The sequence below is a fragment of the Molossus molossus genome, unplaced genomic scaffold (genome assembly GCF_014108415.1).
Source record: "Molossus molossus isolate mMolMol1 unplaced genomic scaffold, mMolMol1.p scaffold_m16_p_12, whole genome shotgun sequence".
Taxonomy (NCBI): domain Eukaryota; kingdom Metazoa; phylum Chordata; class Mammalia; order Chiroptera; family Molossidae; genus Molossus; species Molossus molossus.
Genome location: NW_023425347.1, coordinates 41,031,481 through 41,054,000, shown reverse-complemented (window position 1 = coordinate 41,054,000; position 22,520 = coordinate 41,031,481). Strand labels below are relative to the sequence as shown.

The 22,520-nt window shown below is 36.2% G+C and overlaps 2 protein-coding genes across 17 annotated transcripts in view; one reads left to right on the top strand and one right to left on the bottom strand.

Moving 5' to 3' along the window:
- Nucleotides 1-22,520, top strand: part of ADGRL2 (adhesion G protein-coupled receptor L2) — a 224,414-nt gene that overhangs the window by 167,347 nt on the left and 34,547 nt on the right. For 8 of the 16 annotated variants that reach the window (XM_036256094.1, XM_036256095.1, XM_036256096.1 and 5 more), the window contains 8 exons: nucleotides 217-326; nucleotides 5,537-5,548; nucleotides 6,503-7,303; nucleotides 13,346-13,639; nucleotides 14,181-14,284; nucleotides 15,136-15,321; nucleotides 16,088-16,126; nucleotides 18,945-19,128. In XM_036256094.1, the coding sequence (XP_036111987.1) occupies nucleotides 217-326; nucleotides 5,537-5,548; nucleotides 6,503-7,303; nucleotides 13,346-13,639; nucleotides 14,181-14,284; nucleotides 15,136-15,321; nucleotides 16,088-16,126; nucleotides 18,945-19,128 (1,730 nt within the window). The remainder of the gene's footprint in view (nucleotides 1-216; nucleotides 327-5,536; nucleotides 5,549-6,502; nucleotides 7,304-13,345; nucleotides 13,640-14,180; nucleotides 14,285-15,135; nucleotides 15,322-16,087; nucleotides 16,127-18,944; nucleotides 19,129-22,520) is intronic. The other 8 variants (XM_036256098.1, XM_036256111.1, XM_036256105.1 and 5 more) reach the window with 3 other exon arrangements.
- LOC118626126 (60S ribosomal protein L7-like) lies at nucleotides 20,640-21,494 on the bottom strand. Its single transcript, XM_036255484.1, has one exon. The coding sequence runs from the start codon at nucleotides 21,492-21,494 to the stop codon at nucleotides 20,640-20,642; it is 855 nt and encodes a 284-aa protein (XP_036111377.1).

The window sequence follows — 22,520 nt, the reverse complement described above, 5'->3', positions numbered from 1 at the left end:
GGCTGCCACCCGCACGACCAACCAGGGTCGGGGACAAACTGCAACCGAGGTACGTGCCCTTAGCGGGAACCGAACCCGGGTCTCTCGGGACCGCAGGTCGATGCTCTAACCGCTGAGCCAAACTGGCCAGGGCCTCTATTATATTTCTTAGTAAATTAGTAAAAATACACAAATAAATGACTGTGTCACACAAATTCGATTTGTTTTGTTTTCCAGGTGCAACAATCGAACACAGTGTATAGTAGTTACTGGGTCAGATGTATTTCCTGATCCGTGTCCTGGAACATACAAATATCTTGAAGTCCAGTATGAATGTGTCCCTTACAGTAAGTATGACATTTATAATGTTCACTCTCCAGCATTCCTCGTTGATGCTGAAGGACGACACGTGAAAGGAGCATATGTTTATGGCCTACAAAACCATGATGCATGCACTAACAGACTCGGGCCTCCAATTAGCTTCATGAAGTGTGGAAGAAAGCCATAGTGTCATGCTGGCCAAGTGTCTGTCTGTGTTCTTAAGTGTTTGGCTTTTAAGGCTAGTGTTTTTCCAGAAAACAGACTTGAATTAGCTATTCAATAGGGCAGATAGAAATCTGTACTTTTGCCCAATACCAGTTGCTGACAAATTGGTTTGGCTCACAGTTCTGTAAAGAAGGAATTGACTTTGGTTTTAATCAGGAGCTACTCAAATGGCTACCTGCTGTCGTGGTAACTCGTGCCCGTGAAAAGCCACCATTGCGGTAACTGAGGCGGGTGCTTTCGTTTTTTTGTTCCTTTGTCCTGATGGGAACATTTCTTTATCAAATTCAGTGATGAAATCTTAACACTAAATAAATTAGATATAACAAGACCAGACACAGATTTCCATTTTTAATTGGGCCTAACATCCATTTTTAGTGAGGTCCGTAAAAGGATATTTAAAATTCAACTGGAAATTTCATAAGTGGGCTTCAGCTAATGTTCTAATTCTGTGTAGTTTTCCTCCGAACTTCAAAATTCATACTTCTAAATTGTATTCTGTACTTTCATTGTGCATTATAGACAATTAAAATGTTTCAGTATATTACCTAACTTTCATAAGCTAGTTTACTTGCTAGTGTTCTTGCATTCTTTACTTTTTCACTTGGGGACAAAACTCATGTCACCTCAGTTCATAGGCATTTGTATTTAAAGTTCTTTAGCAGCAATTTTATTGATTTGAGGTAGTTTTGGTACAATTCCCTCCTTAAAAAAAAAATCGGATTCAAACTAAATAATGAAATTACTTTTTCCAGAATCTCAGAAACTAGATCACTAGTTCTGATAGATCCCTGTGTCAAACCATCAGTATTTCCGTGACCAAAGGGCGGAATTCAAATAGATGTCCTACGTCCAGTATCTCTTCAGTGCATTCTTACACTTCGTGTGAAGGTGCTGTCTCTCTCTTTTCTGCCCACAGTTTTGACAGATTGGCTTTTTGTGGGGTATCAGTTAAAGGCCAAACACAGATGATCTTTTCTTTTCATTCCTGCTCTGTGTTCCTGTGAAATGGATGCTTTTTATGTTTTCAGTATTTTCTATACCATTTGTAGGGTTGGAAGCCTACTGAGTGCACTGGTCTTGATGTCATTTCTCCTGTGTGGAGTGTCGGTGGCTTCTATGACCATTCTCCTGTGCCGCTAGGCGAACACCGCATTCTTTTGAGCTAACCAAATTTTGTCCCATAAAGTCACTTTCACTTGGATTTAGCATGGTTTCTGTCCGCAAAGTAGAAAAGGAAGACAGCATCCATGCCAAACAGTGGAATCGGCCAGAGCTGCCATGCATTGTGTCTTTCTGGAGCCTGTTCCTGTAACCTAGTCTATAGACCAAGAGCTGTGTGAAGCCCATATCATTTTCAGACTCTTAAGTTATTTCTTGCGCTGTTTAAGAAAGGAAAAAGTGGATATCTTCTGGAACATCTAACTTTCAAAATTTTTACTTTTTCAGTTCTCCAGAAGTATTTGTACATTGTGCACTAAACTTGCAAATAGCTATGCTCAGAGAAGTATTGGTTCTTTGTAGTTTTTGTCCTTTAAATAAAACCCAGGAATTAATTTGCTGTTACCTTTCTAGATGTTTGCACAAGGCAGAAATAAGTCTGTGGCTTTGTTTTTTTTTTAAACTACTTCTTGCTAAAAAATTGACATAATTATAATTTCTGTATACTGTATAGTGACACACTATCAACTGCATGATTTTTACTAATATTCAAATATGATAAAGATCTTTTCAGATTGTTCTGATCTTACGTAAGACTCTGTATTTTTTAAATCTCTTTCCCGTTTCTCAATTTTTTTGTTTCTTTATAGTTCTGTTCATTGTACCATCCCTCACACTTTCTTTTATTTTAAGTCTATAGCTTTAACTTTCCTTTTGTTTTAATCATGTTTTTGGATTTGTATTATTTTCATACCCCTTATACTACACTTAGATAATAAAAATTGTCACCAACAGGTAATATTTAGTATGTGTCCTTTACCATCTTGCTTTATGGCAGTTTTTATCCAGAGCAACTTTTCTAGGAGCTTATATTATACATCGCAAACTGTCTTCTCCTCTTTTCAAAAACAATACAGAAAATTTTTCATGGTTTCTGAACATTTTATAATTGACTTACTCAACAGAGTCCATTAGAAATTCTGTTTGTTTTACTTTGCATGTTTATACACAGGCACATGTATTATAGCCGACATATATTCCTTGCCAGATAATCTCTGTGTCAAAAATATATGGACATACGGCATTGCTAGTAGAAGTATTAGTAATTGAATATATGTGTTTAAAAGAATTCATGAGGCTCATGTAAGAACAGGAGAAAAATCAGATGGGAAATTCATATTCTATAGGCAGGATTTGGTTTTGCTTTTTGTACCCTATTTTAAATTATTATTAAATTATAAAAAATCATATCAATTTTAGCCACGAGCTTTATTTGATGTAAAATCAACCATTACTGTTGACTAAATCATTATTAATGAGTAGACATGAGCTTATTCAAAATGAAATAGTGTGTCACTTCAGATACAGAATGTATAGGCTTTAGTTTGCTTGGTCAGTTTCTTGTCTTACATATCCATGCAGTCCCCCACTGGTGTGAGTGGGTCATGTGTTTATGTTTGTTTGGTCTATAGAATAGTAAACATATTGTTTTGAATTAATTCAGACATTCTCTTAAGACAAGGTGCAGTATATATTTGGCATGTGATGAAGAATGCTAATTTCATTAATTTTATTGTGATTTTATATTACTCAGGGTTGAGGAATTTTCATGGGCTGATTTGACATGTACCTATGCTTTGGATTTTCAAAACAATCATAATGTAAAGACATTTGTTTTAAATATCCATGTCTTATTTGATTCATTAATCACCAAAGGCTTTCTTTGGTTATTTTTTTTATCTTTTCCTGTGGATATTCTCAGTTTTTTATCAGAATTATAAATTAGATACAATTATATCCATTTTATTTTTTTAATATAAGTATATCAGTTAAATCACAAAGACTTTCCTATTTAATATATTGCTCAGTAACTGCACTATCATTTTAGTTTATCAAATAATAAAACCCATCTATTTTTAATTCATTTAAAACCAAATATACTTTCTACATCCTTTATTAAACTTGTTTTAAATTCCGTTTCACGTATGTAACATATTTTAAAGTGTGTTTTTCCCATCCTTTACATGTAATTGATTATTTTCAGTAAAATTGTCCTTTCCCAAAGAACACAGCTGTATATAAATATAGTCTGAGCAGTCACACACTAATGATTTCTCTTATCCTCATTTGCCCACCACGCCCTTCCGTTATTGATTCTAAGCAGGTATAATATTGCTCTTCACTGAAGAGTAATTTTAGGACTAGTGGTTTATAAAAAATTGTTTCATGTCAGTAACACCTAATTTCTTCTTTTTACCGGATGCAGTTAGAATTACACCTTATAGAGCAAGTATGTTTCCTGAAAGTAGCTAAATACACCAAGTTGGATAGGGGTGGTGTAGGTTACTCTGGAAGGAGTACGCTATTTTTATGGCAAAAATATTAGTGTGATGTTTCTCCCTAAGGTATTTCAGGAGGACAGTATTTAATCTTGATGAATAATTATAAATTTAAAATATTAATCGAGCTAAGGCATCTTAATGAAATGTGCAACTGCGGTATCTTAGAGTAATCAGGTTGGAGATACCATCTAGTGCACCCTAATGCATTTTAACAAGGGAAGAAGAACCATAAACATTCATCTGGACACTTGATGCAATTCAGGCAACATACTTCTCAAATAGTGCTTTATGGTTTGTAATTATTAGAATACTATTTACCAGTAAGAATCTCATGTAGCACCCTTCCTTAACTGCATAATCCATTTCTTGAAACTTCTCGGAGGGAGGATTTTTTTTCACATATAACTGTACTAATCAGGTTTGTTTTATGAAAGCATTTACCTTTTCTGGGGTCTGTGGAGTCAAGGTATTTGCTTTGAATGCTTGGTATGTTTGTTGCATGCTAGCTTGCTTTCTGTGTAAATTGATGATGGTAGACAATGTCATAATAAGCTAACCATAATTCTTTCTTCCTTTTTCTCCTTGCCTACTGTGCTTGCTTTTTCCTTGTATGTATTTTGCTTACTTATTTTTAATAGTCTTAGTATTACAAGCTTGAGATATATATTATAGAGAATTTAATAAGAATTTTATAATATGAAGTATATGTAATTTTTATACTTAAAGTTACTAATTATTAGTGGGGAAGAAATGCATTACTTTACCCCACCCTTCAAAATCCCTATTGGGGTAAGTGGGGGAAAGTTGTATATTCCTGTACAGGAGGCATTGTTTTTTATGGTTAAGTTGCATTTTTGTAGAAACAGAAAATAATAGAAAAACCATTAAAACATGTACTGAAAAAAATAATTGTGTATTTCTTTTTGCATAAATATATTTAAAAAGTTGTTAAAATGTAGCCATATTAATATTCATTAAATTTGACCTAAGCTCCAAAATTGAGTTGTCATTTTTATAAATATATTTTGCTGTTGTTAATGCTTAACCTAGTTTTAGTCAATGTAATTTGAATTCACATGATAAGGTAAAGGGGGATGATACACCTCTGCATGCTTTTGTGTCTATAGCATACATACATATATATATAAAGTAAAACTTGATAAGAATGCTGAGTGACTTTGGAAAGGCAAGAGTATGTATACCATGCATTAGTGAAGAATTTCATTATTTATTCAGGTACACTAAGTGAAGCAACATGCCAACATATTTGTATTGCCTCCTCAATCTATTAAAATGATTGATCCATGTTTTTTTATGTAACTTTAGAATCTTTCTCCTGCTAGGTTTTCCTGTTGTGTGTTTTTCATTATCCAAAGTAGTGCAGCTCTTATTCTTCCTATATTTAGCATCTATTACGAAGTCAGTCTTTAGACTAATAGTCAATTTATTTTAATCTTTTTTCTTTTTTCCTTGCACTCTTTTTATTTTTCTTCCGATGCTTAAAATAGAAGTGGAGCAAAAAGGTAAATAACGTATACAGTCTGAACCCCAGCTCCCTGTTATGTGCCTTATGGATGTTACCTCCTCCCTTCCCTTCCCCCACAACACTCCTGACATTAAAATGATCAGCAGGATCTCATAAATGCACCTCTAAAGAAGTCGACTGTTTACAATGAAATTATGTGACGACTAAATCTGGTGATGGGATAAAAATTCGGAAGTCGGCGAGGGGGAACTGCCTTTTCTCTGTTTCTTTTTCACCCTTTTTCTCTTTTTTTCTGATACCCTTGGATTTTTTATTCAAGTGTCATCTTGCCTGGTTTCCAGAACCCTCTCCATAGCATGCCATGGTCACAGGGTGTCCTGGTCGCTCCATCACTCTTTCCTCGTGTTTACTTTTCTCCGCTCGTAATTGCATTTTCCAAATATTTATGTTTCTTCAATTGAAGCTCCTTTGTTTTCAGTCTAACTTCTGTAAAAGCTCTAAATAAGCCTTCGCATTGGTTTTTTTTTTTTTTTTTCTTTTCCCTGTTTGCTTTGTTTTGGTCTTTTGCTTTTTGGGTTTTGAGGGCTCATAAGTGGACCAGGGAAGGGAGGGTACAAAATTTGGATTAGGAGAAAGTACTTTGTACATTGTTATGCACATAGTTTAACGTTTTAAAGCATAAATTGCCAAATCATCAGATAAAAACACGTAGCAAAAATGTAAATTCTCAGTTCAATTATGAATGATCTTAAACTTGGGTTTATATTTGCAAAAATAAGCCCCAGCCAGTCTGTGTGCTGCTACGTTGATTACGGTAACTTGAGGAAAGAAGTGTAATACTTGTATTAAGGATACATTTTGGTAAAATAGAATATTAATAAAATGAATTTTTTCCTCTTTTGATTTATGATCCTTAAAATTTGTATTTCTCTGAGCAGAGTTTTTTTTTTTTAACTTGGCTTACTTCTTGTCTTTTCTCTGTGACTGTTAGTCTTTGTGTGCCCTGGGACCCTGAAAGCAATTGTGGACTCGCCATGTATCTATGAAGCTGAACAAAAGGCAGGTGCTTGGTGCAAGGACCCCCTTCAGGCTGCAGATAAAATTTATTTCATGCCCTGGACTCCCTATCGCACCGATACTTTAATAGAATACGCTTCTATAGAAGATTTCCAAAACAGTCGCCAAACGACGACATACAAACTTCCAAATCGAGTAGACGGTACTGGATTTGTGGTCTATGATGGCGCGGTCTTCTTTAACAAAGAAAGAACGAGGAACATCGTGAAATTTGACTTGAGGACTAGAATTAAGAGCGGCGAGGCCATAATTAACTATGCCAACTATCATGACACCTCCCCGTACAGGTGGGGGGGGAAGACCGATATCGACCTAGCCGTGGATGAAAATGGCTTGTGGGTCATTTATGCCACCGAACAGAACAATGGAATGATAGTCATCAGCCAACTGAACCCGTACACTCTTCGGTTTGAAGCGACATGGGAGACGGTGTATGACAAACGCGCGGCGTCAAATGCTTTTATGATCTGTGGCGTCCTCTACGTGGTCAGGTCAGTTTATCAAGACAACGAGAGCGAAACAGGCAAGAACGCCATCGATTACATTTACAACACCCGATTAAACCGAGGAGAATATGTGGATGTCCCTTTCCCCAACCAGTACCAGTATATTGCTGCAGTGGATTACAATCCCAGAGATAACCAACTCTATGTGTGGAACAATAACTTCATCTTACGATACTCTCTGGAGTTTGGTCCACCTGATCCCGCCCAAGGTAAGAATGTGGCTTGCTGACATGTGTCTTTTGTGAACAGCGTTTTGGGAAAGACTTCTTAAGTTTTTTTTCCTGTTTCTTTTCCTTCCCAGTTTTATAAACACAAAGGTTAATGTTGTAACATTTCATGTAACTGCATAGCATATCCATTTCAGCTTTATTTTATGACACTTTTTTTCTGAATTTCTTCACTTTCGCGTTGGCTTCAGAAAATTGGAGCATCGTTGGTCATGGCTAAAAATATAATACGAGCTACAAACAAACCTGTTAGCTTTTTTTTTCTCTAAATCTCCACCTGACTTCTGAATTGATTACATTCTATGTGCAGACTTTTTAACTTCTCGGTGCCAGTGGGTAAGGAAAATAAGTTTTAGGAAGTCCCAGGAGAATTGCTAGGCTTGATGTTTTGAAGTTTGGGCATTTGCTCTCTGTGCAGGAGAGGAAGTCATCCAGCATCTTTCTAGATCATCATGTAAAATCACACATTTGTGTTTCCTTGGATATTAGTAATGGTTTTAAGTCAATATTCCTGTGACTTTAACTGTCACGCATGGATTAAACATTAAATGATTCCAAGGGATGCTATATGAAGATGTTTCTGTCAGCATTTTTGTGTGTGTTTGTGTTCTCTTTAGGTAACTTTATAGAGGATCATCACTTCAGGAAGTAACGCTAAATTTTTGAAATATACCTTAGTTTATAGAGTGAATTTAATTCTGTGGGAAACAATTTTTGAGGTTAAATTAAATGAATATTTTATTAAAACAAGACTACCTCATACTCATGATAAAAGAATAACCTATTATATTATCATAGAGCTTACACTAATTATAAGTCTTTTCTACTTGAACAATATTTGTGTATTAAGGTTCTGAATTAACGTTTCAATTTACCGAGTTAATTGGAATTCTCACGTTACTGAGTTACTTCAAAATTTTAGGAACCAGAATGTTCTTTGGAGTGATTAAATTAATCTCTTCAACAAGGTGGAACAGTAACTAATATTTTTTCTTCTATTAAAGCTGTACACATTTACACATAACTGCATGTACCCACACATATTTTAGGATATATTGTTGCTAAGTTCTAAATATTGTTATGGGATCAGAACCTCAAAAGCAGAAGTCATAGCCTTTTGTAGTTGAGTTTTTAAACTGAGTCATAGTAGAGCACCAAGATTTGTTCAATGAGGAATAATGACATTGACCTAGTGCAAGTCCCCTTTTTTTAGTTCATGTAGGTCTAGAATTTTTTGGCTTGAAATTATAGCATTTATGTCCTATTGTTAAAATTCCTACAAATAAATCTTTTAGCACATAAATATCTTTATTGATAGTATCTCAGAATTGTTTATATTTAAATTTAGACACATTTTTCTCTTGAGGCCAGCAATTTGAGTTGCTTCCTATATCTGATTTTCACCCCTAAAAGTTAATACCATGCTTCTCCTTTATCCTAGATTTGTAAAAGGCAAATGTCTGCGATTAAAGAAAATTTGACATTGTATCGATACTGGTGGTAACCCTTTTTGTAACCTGTGTTACCCTCATGGCTGTGCCCTTTGTTTTGGGTGGTGGTAGTAAATCCCTTTCCCTCTGTTAGAGAAATAAGAAAGGAAATAATTTTAAAAAATGTAAATTAATGATCAGGCAACACCTGAAGGACTGAATAAAGAAGCATTACCCCATCTACTTGTCACAAAAGTAGTACAGTAAATACAAGATGAGTAATGTCATGTTCCACATGTGGCTTATATTCTAGTAATTAATTTGATCCATTTCAGATGATAAAGTCTCTGACAGTATAGATGCTTTTTTAAAGAGCAGTTACCAGCTTTGAAAACGAGAAACTGAGACACATTTGGAGGCTGTGTTCCTACAACTGTTTTGTTATTGGCCCCTTTTTAATCCCTGCTTAGTGGTAAAAAGTTTTATCTGACCTAAATGTTTCTGGCTGCTGTTCGAATCATCTCTTTCCTTATAATTTATCTTTCAGAGAGATGCCAGTCTCTCTCATCCAGGATGTGTGCTGATAGCTAGAATGGGGCCTTGCAGAACGGTTCTGGCCCATAAATTTGGGTCAAACCAATAAGCCACTGTCAGTTTTCCAGCAGCAAGATCCGAGGAACTGATGGGACAGGGCAATTAGAGACCAGGTCTTTGCCTGTCCTACAAAGCGGTGATTGACGGGTTTGGCCAAAATTCAGTCTTGTGTACTGGATTTGCTACGTTGGATGTCTCCAAGGTGTACACTGTGTTCTAAATATATTCATTAATTTCTTTTGTCATTGTGGACTGCTTCATGGTGTATTAGATTCAACACTTTTCCCCGTTTATAAGTCCAAGCCTTTTTGTTTCTCACGGCACAGATGTCTTCTTTCTTTGCCTTGATCACGGTTTTTAAATAAATCTTTCCTCTTTTTTCTTTTTCTTTTTTCCTTTGAGTTTTAGCATTTTGAGATCTCTGCATAGTTCATTTGCTTCACTTCCCTAAACAAGGTTTATTTTTTCTTTCACCTTCTTTCTCCCTAATGTGGGTTTAGGAAAAACCCATTTCAGTTTTAACTCTTTTCTGTTTCTTACTCTGAATTGCTTCATATTTACATAATCTGCCTGCACATTTGATATCCCAGATGTTATTGAAAAAAATATTGTGGCTTGTGTTTTGACAGCTCGTGAATAATTACACTAATTATGAAGTATGACACTCCAATAGTATGTGGGAAACTGTTTTATCAAGAGGTCAGGTTTATTTTATTATTTTTTTGGAAGTATTCAGCGTAGAGTACATATTGCTTGAAACATCTTCCCATTGATAATGAATAATTGACTGGCTCTCAATAAAAGATGGCCAGTATTTTTAAACATGAAATAAGGGTAAATTTAATGAATACTCAGTTTTGCCTTACCAGGCTACCACTCTAGCTAGAGTTTATTCAGTGAATCATGGGTTAGTTCCTGGACCTAGATGATGGGAATGCTACCCTTGGCATAAATGGATATTGTCCTTAAATCTTTTCAGGCAGGAAAAAGCTGACAATTAAAAGCAAGTCCTTAGTAGACACGCCATAGTAAGTCGAACCATTCTGTTTGTGTTTGTCAAAATCATCATGGGTTCCTATTAAATATGTTTATTAGCATTTTATCAACACCATTTCTAGGTATCTGTACTCATCATCAGGCAGAATGCTACATCAGTACATCCAGATGCTTGAGATGACATCCTCATAATGGGTCAAGCTCTGGATAGTAGGGTTTAGATTTGAAATATAATTCTATTTGTGAGTTGCCTTGTTTTCTATTATCATTTTTAAAACTATTCTGGAGTTTGGAACCTCTTGTCACATAAATATCAGTGTGAAACTTCATAGTTTATTGCTCCAGTATCTTATGCTATCCTCCCCACATCTCTTCTTCGTTTAGAGATTTGCACAGAACACAGTGTCAGGTAAATGTGCCAAAATACAGACAGATTGCTTTATGAGATGCCATATTTTTCCAGAGTCTAAAAATCTTTTACCTAGAAAAGTAAGATCATAGCATTTAAGAGTATGCGCCAAGTGACCTTGAACAAATTGCTTAACCTTCTCTATGGCCGTTCCCTCGTCTTTAAAAGGAAGATAACCACAGTCCTACTTCATGGGGGTTGTGGTCTGGATGAAATGAGATGATCTGGTGATGCTTGAATGCTGATTAGCATAGTGTCTGGTACATAAATGCTGAATAAGTGTAAGCTTTTATCATTATCTGATGCCCTGTCTTCACCTGTGGAAAGAAATATTAATCTTTAGAAATTCTTTTGCATTTCTAATTTCAACCTTACAAAACATTGCTTTCCTTGAAGTTGATAAACTTTGTCCTTACAAAGTCCCAGTAATTCTAGTTGTGCTCCATAAAGGTTTAATTTTGCCACTTAAAGTTTTACTTTCATGCTTACTTTCACGATGTCCTAATATTTCAATGATTTGCTTTTGATTAATGCGTTGATTTCCTTTAAACTTCTTTTGATGAACAAAAGGTGAAAAAGGTATAAAAATTATCAAAACACACATGAAAATGGGCTATAGAATAATGAAAATTATAAAAAATACGGGCTATAGAATGTTGCATGACATTATATACATTGAATAGAGGTCATTTTACTGCCTACCTTCACTTGGTTATTATAACTCTAACCGATCACTAATTGTAGTACGGCATTGTTAATCTATATTTCAGTGATTAAACATGTCCTAATTAGTACATTGTCGAGGGATACATAAGATAGTGTGGCGCTAAACCACTTTGATCTGCCCTGTTCTCTCTCTGCTCCGATTCTCCACTCCTCTTTAAAATTGGATTCAGCAGCAGTCATTTGACACTTCTGCAAAAGATTGTGATGCTTTTGACAAATGTTAATTGAGAAAGCACTGAAAGCCTGGCTGCATTGTAACCAAACGGAAATTATAGAGGTTTAACAAGATGTCAGGCAAGTGCTTTGCACGAAAAGATAGACGGGTTTGAATCGGTTGCTGCAGCAGCTGGCTGGCCATGATGTTGGACTGATGTACAACGGCATCTCTCATGTGGTCAATAAATTAGGCCCTGGAAATAAAACATATGTTTAAGAAGTTTGTCTTGCTGTGGAAGGAAACAGAAGGTGTAGAAAGTATGTAGTGTACCCATGGACAACAAGAAGTTTGTCACTACTAAAGGTCTAGAGAAACAAGTTTTTCTGATAAACTGAGCATACTTAGCATACCCTGTCAAGAGTGCCAGCACTGTATAAACAATTATTTATTGACCAGAGCTTAAAATGCTCAACGTAGTAATAATAGGAACTTGTTTTCTAGTAAGTTTTAATGTTCTCGTTTATTTCTTACGTATATAGAAAGCATGAAGTAAGTTAATTTTTATAAAATCATTTGAAAAATATGGTTATTTTTAATTTGCTGTACTCTTAACAATTTAAGTTTAAGACATCATATGTATAAGGTTTAATAACCAGTAACTATAAGTGTTGACAGAACTTCAGTGGGATTACCTAATAGATTTCAAATGACAGTATTAAACTTTTACCACAGACGTTTTGCTGTTGTTTTACCTCATTAAATGGTAATTAATGCAGGAAACATAAGTTCCATTAATTTTTTAATCTACTGGATTTAACAGTTTGAAAGTAATGTTGAAAGTCAAAAAAATAACCTTTTAAAAACTTTTTTGTGAATTTCTACTTTTAAACGTGTGACTGGAGTTCCTTTTATAGTCTCTGTTAAGGGTCAGTAAGACATAGTGGAATGCAGTGACATTTGGTTTTGAATTAGGCATGAATTGATCTAACCTGTTATCTCGATTAGAGATTGCATTATGACCTCTTACCAGAACTAGCTGCTTTTTCATACCTACATTTTCAAAAGAGACAGACGCCTCAGCTGTTTCCTTACTAAACAGCACAGTCATGCCAAACTTATCTTCTGTTTGGAGCTAATCAGGCATGCTCAAAAGTCTCTCAAGCTGGAATGGCTGCTGGGTAGAAAGATGTCACAGTATTTATATTCCTGCAAGACACAGAGTGGGTGACTAAATTTTCTATTGTCCCCATTATATGTAATTGTCAGACTGTTGTTGGTACTTTGAATTGATTGTTTATAGAGGATTGTTTATAGAGGAATTTATACAAGAAAATAAATTTTCTAAGTTATTGAGTAGTGACAATGCATTTGGTTGGTACATTGAGACTTTACATAAAACTGCCCATTTCCTGTTACATGATATATGATGAAATTATCCTAAAACTCTATTATCCATTATTTCATTGAGAAGTAAACCTAACACAATTAGAGCCATACAGTAAAATCTATCGTAAAGCCTCCGCTTAGCCAACAACATGAATAAATTGGAGTGAGCGAAGAGGTTTATTTTTCCGCCCACGTACTGGTGGTGTCAGCACTGCTCACTTTGGTGGTCTTGGGGCCTCGGGCGGGGGGCAGGCACGCTTTTACAGGTGCCCGTACGCGGATGCGAGCGCGTGGCTGAGATTAACACGCTCATCTCTTCTCCACAGTGCCTACCACAGCTGTGACAATAACCTCTTCAGCTGAGCTGTTCAAAACCACAGTATCAACCACAAGTACTACTTCACAGAAAGGCCCCCTGAGCACAACCGTGGCTGGAGCACAGGAAGGAAGCAGAGGGACCAAACCACCCCCAGCAGTTTCGACTACCAAAATTCCTCCTGTAACAAATATTTTCCCCCTGCCAGAGAGATTCTGCGAAGCGTTAGAATCCAGGGGGATCTGGTGGCCTCAGACGCAAAGGGGAGTGATGGTTGAACGGCCGTGTCCCAAGGGAACAAGAGGTATTCCCTGTAAAAGACTGGATATGCACTTTCGATATCACTTTAGATAGATTCTGAATTACACAGAAGTGATTTTACTCGAGGAAGGAGATACTTACAGTAGCAGACTTAATTATTCTGGTACTTCGGTAACACAACATCTGTTGACAACTAAAGGTTTTGAAACTAAAAATCACAAGGTCAGGTCCTTGCTAACCTCTGCCTCTTAACGTGCTAGGTCACACCTGGGATTGTTGCCTGTGGACTCTCGTGAGCCTTCCTTACAGCTGTCTTTCTCATTACAAATATCATTTCGGATGAGTCCAAAAAAACACCAGGGCTTTTTGTTGTTTGTTGTAAATGTCTGATAGTTCTATGCTGACTTTATATTTAGTGTTTATAGACTGCATTTTTACCCTACCTTTTCGTCAGCTATTGTCAACGACTTCCATTAGCGTGTATTCAAAATTTAGCACACGAGGTAGAATCATCATAGCTGATTTCCTGAATGCATGCAGAAAAATGGTTTCAATTTCGCTGTTGTTTCCTACCTCTGTTGTAGGAACTGCCTCGTATCTCTGCGTGGTTTCCACTGGAACATGGAACCCTAAGGGCCCCGATCTTAGCAACTGTACCTCACACTGGGTGAATCAGCTGGCTCAGAAGGTTGGTTGGAACCTTTTAATATGATGCACATTGGTGATTAAGGGCTTTAACTTCTAACGCACATAATTTAGCTTTGTATGTTAAAAGCAGCTTCATTGCTCTTTGTTCAGTATAAAAGTAAAAAAATATATATATGCATAGTTTTGTCTGTAAACTATTTATTCAAAGTTACATATGTTTTGGGGCATGCTGTTTTCTTTGTTAAGCTTTTTAATGAATACATGCTTGCTTAATTTCAATCATATTTAGTTAGTTCTGTTTCTTTTGATGTTTGTAAGACAAATAGTGCATTGGCCTAATAAATCAAATATCATTATGTTTGCAACTGAATCCACAGAATGCAAGCAGATGTTTATATCGCAGATGATTATGATAGAATAAGTAAAAATATTTACAGTAGAATATAAATAAAAGTATTTAATATTACAGTGGAATGCAGTGACATCTTGGTTTCTCTTTTCCCATCTACCTTTCTGAGTGCAAGCAGTAGATAGTGATCCTCAGCATCATACTGACTGCATTCTGAATTCAAGGTCTGGATCATTGGGATGAATAAATAAATTAGATGTTTAAATAGCAGTCTAAAAAGGTAGCAGTGAAATGAGAGCTCTATCTGAAAACTTTTTGAAAGTATTTCTGTTGGGTCCCCCCCTCCCCCTTTTTGTGTCTTTTAAATGTCTGGTGAAGAATTTCTTTTGTGTGTTGAAGATCTAAGAACCTTTAATCATCTGAAATGAAGAGCAAGTTATCAGTCTCAATTAGTTGTAGATTTTGACACATTTTCTCAGGCGGAGAACAAGCCACAAACAGAACAAGAACTCTTACTGAGGTAATATACATTGGCGTTTCAGATCAGAAGTGGGGAAAACGCTGCTAGTCTTGCCAATGAATTGGCTAAACATACCAAAGGGCCAGTGTTTGCTGGGGATGTGAGCTCTTCAGTGAGATTGATGGAGCAGTTGGTGGACATTCTTGATGCACAGCTGCAGGAACTGAAACCTAGTGAAAAGGATTCAGCTGGACGGAGTTATAACAAGGTAAGTCGGCACTTTCCGTTATATTCAGTTAGACATTTTTGTATGGCAGCTCTGGATTCTAATAGCCACGGACTGCCAATCCTCTGGCCCCTCTGACATACACTTAGAAACAAAACTTCTGATTTGGTTCCTGTCCCAAGAAAGGATTACAGTTGAGAAAAGAGCGATATGGCTTTAGCAACAACAAAAAGTTAATGACCTTAGTTGGTGGCAAACTCCACCTGCCTGTTTATAGTCAGTAGTCTCGCTGTGAGAGATTCTGTGTCGAGATTGTACACTTAGGGCTGCAACACAGTTGTGATGCAGATAGGGATGTTAGCCACTGAAATACCATTTTTAATGGCAGTGTTTGGAAGAAGAACTTTCTCTCTCCAGGTATATCGTGTGTTAATGCTATTAATTTTTCATGCTGTGACAAAAGTTTAATAGTTATTTTAACCATACTGTAAATAAGTTTTTAGATGAGAGTCATAGGAACCCACAGTCTGTGGTTAATATGGTTTTATAGGGTGTAAAAAAAACTGCCCCCCCCCCCTTTGACCACATATTTAGTCCTTAGTTCTATCAAGAACTAGTGTCCTTAGAAACTTACAGCTAAAAACTGTAAAGACACAATCTTGGCAGTGCAGACCATGAAATCCAGAAGACTCCGGGACCTAATAAACTCTGAGCTCTGGAACACCAGTTAAATTTTTGAGGATTTCTACTTTCCTCATTTTCAACAGATAAAATCTAACCTCTGATTTTCTTTTCTTTTACTAAAAAGCTCCAAAAACGAGAGAAGACATGCAGGGCTTACCTTAAGGTATCTCTCCTGTGCTGTCTCTGCTTTCTCCCTTCTTCAGCTACCTGCCACGCTTTATCATCTTGCTGCATGAACCAATGTATTTCAGTCTTTGATAATTATATAATGTGCCCCATATCAGCTGTACAAATGTTGGCTTTTCACAGGTATATTACTCTCAGAATAAGCAAATCATTTATTTTTATAATTTTTTGCTCTTTTTTTTCATTCATCCAAATGTACAAGAATTTTAATGAAATGCCCTCTGAATTGGAAACTAATCATGTAGTCTCTTTGTTTCCTGTTGTCATCTCTGTGGACCGAAAAACTTGAGTAACACAGCTATGATATATCTTTGGCAGTTTATCCTATCAAAGACTGTATAGTCATAATGTATGTGCATGAAAAAGTCCCTGCTTTCTTTTCCTATCTGTGGTGTACTCTTCAATAAAATAGGCTTTGCCCGGAAATTTTTCGGGGTGCTTTCTGGAATCAGGTTGTTATCAGGAAGGGTACTAGAAGTGAAATATAAACAATGTGACAGTGCTATCAATGTGTGTGATATGTTGGTTTTTATCAGGCTGATATGAACAGAAAGCTACTCTTTGACTGAAGGAGTAAGACACTTGCTGAGTGAGGCTACAGTAGAGTTATGCCATGCTAGTTCTGTGTGATCAAGGTAGAAGTAATAATACCTCCTTGCATTATCATTTCATTCTGAATTTTAAATGTTCTCTTGGGGGTCAGCTACTTTTCTAATCTGGCTCAGCTAGGGACCATATCACCAGTAAATCAAAGCTGAAGTACTGATTCTTATACAATGTGGCAACAAAACCAAAGGACTTTGTAGTTTTGTAGAACAGAGGTTATTCCAAAACTTTGGCTTTACCAATACCGATTGGCAAGAAAAAAAAGAATGCACCTCACTAGTTTATAATAGACTTTGAGGGATCTCAGAACTTTACAGGAAAAGTTGGTGGGAAAGTCTGTTTTTTAGATAGTACTGTTCTGGAAGTCCCTTTTTAGCCTCTTTAATGGGGGCAAACCAGTAACCACTAAAAAGTATAGAATATGTCATACTGAAATTTTAGTTCACCTTAAAGGTATTACTGTGTGAAATGTAATAATTGGTATGTTGCCCAGGACGTATATCTCACTGGGAAAAGAATAGCTTTTTTTTTTTCTTTGCCGGAGAGAGACTACTTTAGGAATATGATTAGGCTAATGATCATTTTGATTCCAGAAGAAAAGTACTAATGGTAATACATAAGGAGTGTTTCGAATTTATAAAGACAGGCCATCTGGGAGTTATGTGTATACATAGTAAATTTCAGCATGACCTTAATTTCTGACCAGTTTCATTTTCAGCATGTCACAAATGAGTTTCTCTGTTCAGATAAGACTAATACAACTCCTTAAATTACCAACCAGAAGCTGACTTATACTATGCAAATGAAGTGGTTTCCTGCTTTGTGACAGAGGATTCATTTGTAACTTAGATTAGAGGTTCCAGTCTGTATTTCTCAGTGACTAATGAATCTGGCCTCAGCAGACCAATTTCTGTTCCACTCTAGTTAATGGCTGCAGCAGTATCAGTGTGCGCATTCTGACTATTCTATCTCCCATTAGAGAAAGAAAAAAGCCTTTAATGCCACTTGGAAGTATCTTCACCTGCCAGGAAGGTCGTGGTGGCTCACAAGGCAGACAGAAGGAGGATATTAAGATGGATTAAGCTAATTAATCTTACTCTGACAGTAGCCTCAAACAACTCTTCCCCCTGCTCAATTTAATATAGTACCTCAAAGTAGCACTTTTTTTTGTTGTTGTTCTTTGTACAATGTATGTTCTTTTTCCATCTGTGATTACCAGTAGATCAAAACAATGTATATATGGGCTTAATGACACATTACGACTAGGTGAATGGGATAGAATAAATAAACTTGGTGATTTCAGCTATCCAAGCCCTAGTTAGTGTTCAGCTACAGTGACTATCAGTGCGGAGGCCTGCCTACAGTTGCATAACTGACTGGGTTTTATCTTTATTTAATGTTATTTTTCATACTAATCAACCAAACCCACACACATGAACATTTACAGCTTGGATGTTTATGAAGACTTTATTCTGCCTTTCTGTTTCCATTGCATTATTAGTATAGACTTTAAATATTTTGATTACTTTATTGATTCCTTTACAAACAGATAGTTGTTAATGAATTAAGGTATACTCTCAGGTGTTTTTTAGCTGGCCAGGAAGTTGGAAGAGTGAAAATGTTCACAGATAATTGACAAACTTTGAAATCACCTTGTGCCCCCCAACCCCCAACCCACACCCACACACTGGTAATTAACAGAGAATGTTGTAAGGCACAATTTTGGGTATTAAAGTTTTGGTTCCTGTTCAAAAAATATACTATGTCTTACTTTTCGAGCATAACTATTAGGCTATTTCAGAGGCATCAATGATTTCTATGTAGAACATTCAAGTCTTGAGATTGTAAGTAGCAGTGACTATGCATGTAAGAGGAATAACCTCAGGTTGAGAGCTGATGCTGGTTGTATTTCTTTTCAACAACTGAGATGGTTAGATAAACAGAAAAACAATCTTTTTACACTTACTCTTTATAACCAAATAGTAGTCAACTAATCCTTACTTAGTCTTATTTTGAAATAGAGATGTTACAAGTTGACCCAGATATATGTTGCCCAGGTGTTCTTCCATCTTGAAATAAGAATAAATCATCACAACAAATAAATATTACAGTTGTCACTAGTCAGTGGTTGAAAATCACGCTGGTACTAGAAGCAGTCAAAACTAATGGTGGTTTTCTGATGGATGCAGGCAATTGTTGACACAGTGGACAACCTTCTGAAACCTGAAGCTTTGGAATCATGGAAGCACATGAATTCTTCTGAACAAGCGCATACTGCAACAATGTTACTGGATACATTGGAAGAAGGAGCTTTTGTCCTGGCTGACAATCTGGTGGAACCAACCAGAGTCTCAATGCCCACAGAAAATATTGGTGAGTGAATCTGTTGTCAAGTTTAATTTTGATTTAGAAGTTAGATATTTAAGAGAACGATGTTTCCATTCTGAATCTATGGAGTTACTTCCCAGTGGGACTTTTGTCGAATTATTTTTATCTGTTAACAAGAGATACTGTTGATCACATTTCATAAAATTAATGCAAAAGCCAAAAATCTTTCCTCTGTTTTAAGTTGTTGTCATTTTTTTTTTTTCCCAAAATGAAAAATCTTTAAAGGAAGAGTGTGTTAGAGTACTTAAATACCTGAATATGGATTTCTTAAGTAATGCAAGTGCTTGCTAAGGAACTGTGGCAAATGCCTTTTCATTTCATCTATTATGTTCCTAATAAGTTTAAATTATTTTCTGGAATGTGTTCTCCCAGTCAAATATTTTAGGCAAACAGAACTTGAGCCTTCAGGTGAAAATGTGGTCAGTGAACTGCATCTTCCATAAAGCAGAATGTCCATGCTTCATAGATTGCAAAATAGCTGCTGAGAGCTTTGAAGCGTGATTTAGAATTTAAAGGCTGGCAACAAGAGGCAGGAATTAACTTGTGATGATATTTGAAAGAAGTACAGTAAGTACAGTAAATTTTATTAATTTAGGCTTGACTGATTTAAAATTACTGATTATTCAGTGAGTTTGAGCTTACATGAACTTTTATAGTATCCCTACGTAAATAGAGTAAAAAAATTTCCTAAACATGAGTGTAAAAAAAGTAGAAGAGATCATAGACTATTCTTTCACCAAAAGAGTATATATCTGGCACAGCAGAATTGAATGAAGTCTTGCTGTCTGGGATGGCATATATCTCATTACCTAATTTTGTCTTCCTAAATCATAGGACTTTATATTTAAAGATGTAGAAAAGTAAGGTATATAGAAGAAATAGACATTAATCAGATTATGATACTTGGATTTAAATTCAAAATTTTAGCTTTATTTAAATAAATGATTTTCTAGAAAGAAAGTATTATTTAAAATTACATTTTCAGCCCCGGCCGGTTTGGCTCAGCGATTAGAGTGACAGCCTGCGGACCAAAGAGTCCGAGGTTCAATTTCGGCCAAGGGCACATTACCTCGGTTGTAGTTTGTCCTCGGCCCCGGTTGGGGTCATGCAGGTGGCAACCAGTCCATGTCTCTCTCTCTCCTCTCTCTCTCTCCCCCACTCCCACTCTGTTTGAAGATACATGTAAAAATATCCTTGGGTGAGGATTGAAAATAAACAAATAAAAATAAAATCATGTTTTTATTTACTGTGAAGTTTTAGAGTGATAAATATCTCAAAAACTTCAAAGTAAATGAAGTCAGAATACTTGGGCCTGTCATGACCTGGGAGACCAGTCATAGGAAAATGGTACTCTACCATAAACTTAGTAGTAATAAAGAATAAGTAAAGCTCTCCCTTTCTGTCTAAAGCTATTATTATTATTATTATTATTTTCAATTTAAAGCACTCACTGTTTATTAACCGACTAGATTATAAAAATAACCATGGTAGAAACCTTAATTCATTTTCCTAATAAGCCTGTTGATCTGGTCTTCCCTGTTACCAGCATCTCCACCTTCTACAACATGGGTGGTCTTTTTCTTCATTCCACCTCCTGGAGAAGATAATTTGAAGGGCCACAGGAAGTTGTTACCTTCTTTGAAGCGTTTTCCAACAGTATAAATCTCATGAATCAGATCCTCCATGCAGATGATGCCATATTTACCAAGAGATCGAGCAATCAATGTGTTATCTGTCAGGGCAGTTCGTTTTTTGTTGATTTTGCCATAACCATGCTTGTAGATCAGTTCATTTACTGACTTCAGATTTGGGTACCCCCATGCAATATATGGTTCCACAATCCTCAGCATGTTGATCGAAGCCTTGTTGAGCTTAACAAAGGTGCCGTTGAAGGTCTGGTGAAGGCGAAGAAGCTGCAGCCCCTTTCGGACCTTTGGGCTCACACCATTGATACCTCTGATCTTGATGACAAATGCCAATTTGGGTTCTGCAGGTACATTGAAGTTGCCAGCTGTTCTTGCCATCTGAGCCATTCGAATCTCAGTTCCGTACATCTGCCTGTATTCCTTGTGATAGTGCTTAGCTTTTTCAAAGATGAGCTTCTTTCTCAGGTGCTTGATCTTCAGCTCCGCGAAATTCCTTCGCTTTTTATTCAGAGTTTCTGGCATAGCAGGGACCTTCTTCTTCTCTTCTGCACCCTCCAGGGTTCCAGCTGGAAAAGAGCAAGCTTTTATTATTTTTGAGGTTAATTTATTTACTAGTCTAATGGAATTCCTAAGATAAACCTTATACAAGTCTCCGCAAATGTTTTCAGTGATGTCCCTGTGAGGATAAAAGAGTGTAGACTCCATCATCTTAGAGGGTAAGTCATAGCAAGGGTTATCGGAAGTGGTATGTTATGACCTCATTTTGTGTTCTAAGTCCTCTAAAGACTCTTTTTTAAAACAAAAGAAAAAAAACCACTAAAATTTCCTTTTTATGCTCCTTCCACGATTGCCAGAATATGTGGCGGGCCAGGCTGATAGTCTGTGCTCCTGCTAGCTTCGCATAATGGCAGGACAACTCTGATTATATGTCGGAGATATTTTTTATCCCAGTTTGAGACATAGTCGGAAAATTTAAATGGTCCAGGAATATGTTTTTCCTCCTACCTGTGTTTTTTAGAGTCTGAAAGAATTATTCTTTATACTGGTTTTTAAATTTTGAATTAAGAAAAGAACAGTGTGTAGTACACATTTTTGACTTCTCAAAAATAATGCCCTGCACTTATTGTATGCATATATTGATTGCCCAAGAATTATCACTCTGAAAGTCATTTCACATATTCTGATGTACTTATGTCTTTTTATTTCTAAGATACGAACAGTTGTGTGACAGATATTACACATGATTTAGTATGAGGAATACATTCGACTTTTTCCCGGGATTTGTGCTCATTTTAGAAGGAGGACTGAAATGGCCCGTTATCCTTTTATGTCCCCACTCTCTTGATGCTCTTATCTAAATTTAGGATGTGGTTACAGTGTCTTTGGTTATTAAAACAATTTGATTTTTCTCCTTAGTGATTTCTCCTTCAATCCTTAATTTACTTTATTATGGTTTACCCTTATGTATGACCTCATAAAAGCGGTATAATTGTATCTGCTAAAATTGTATCTGGTATAGTTTTTAAAAATCAACTTTGAGGTATAACTTGTATATAATAAGAATAGCTGTTGTAAGTATACAGTTTGATGCATTTTGACAAATATGCGCCCATATAACCAACAGCGTGGTTGGGATTTCTGTCACCTCAGAAGGCTCTTTACGCTCTTTTATAGTCAGTCGCCTTGTCCTCCCAGCTCCAGGCAGCCACTGATTTTTTTTTTTTCTTTTTT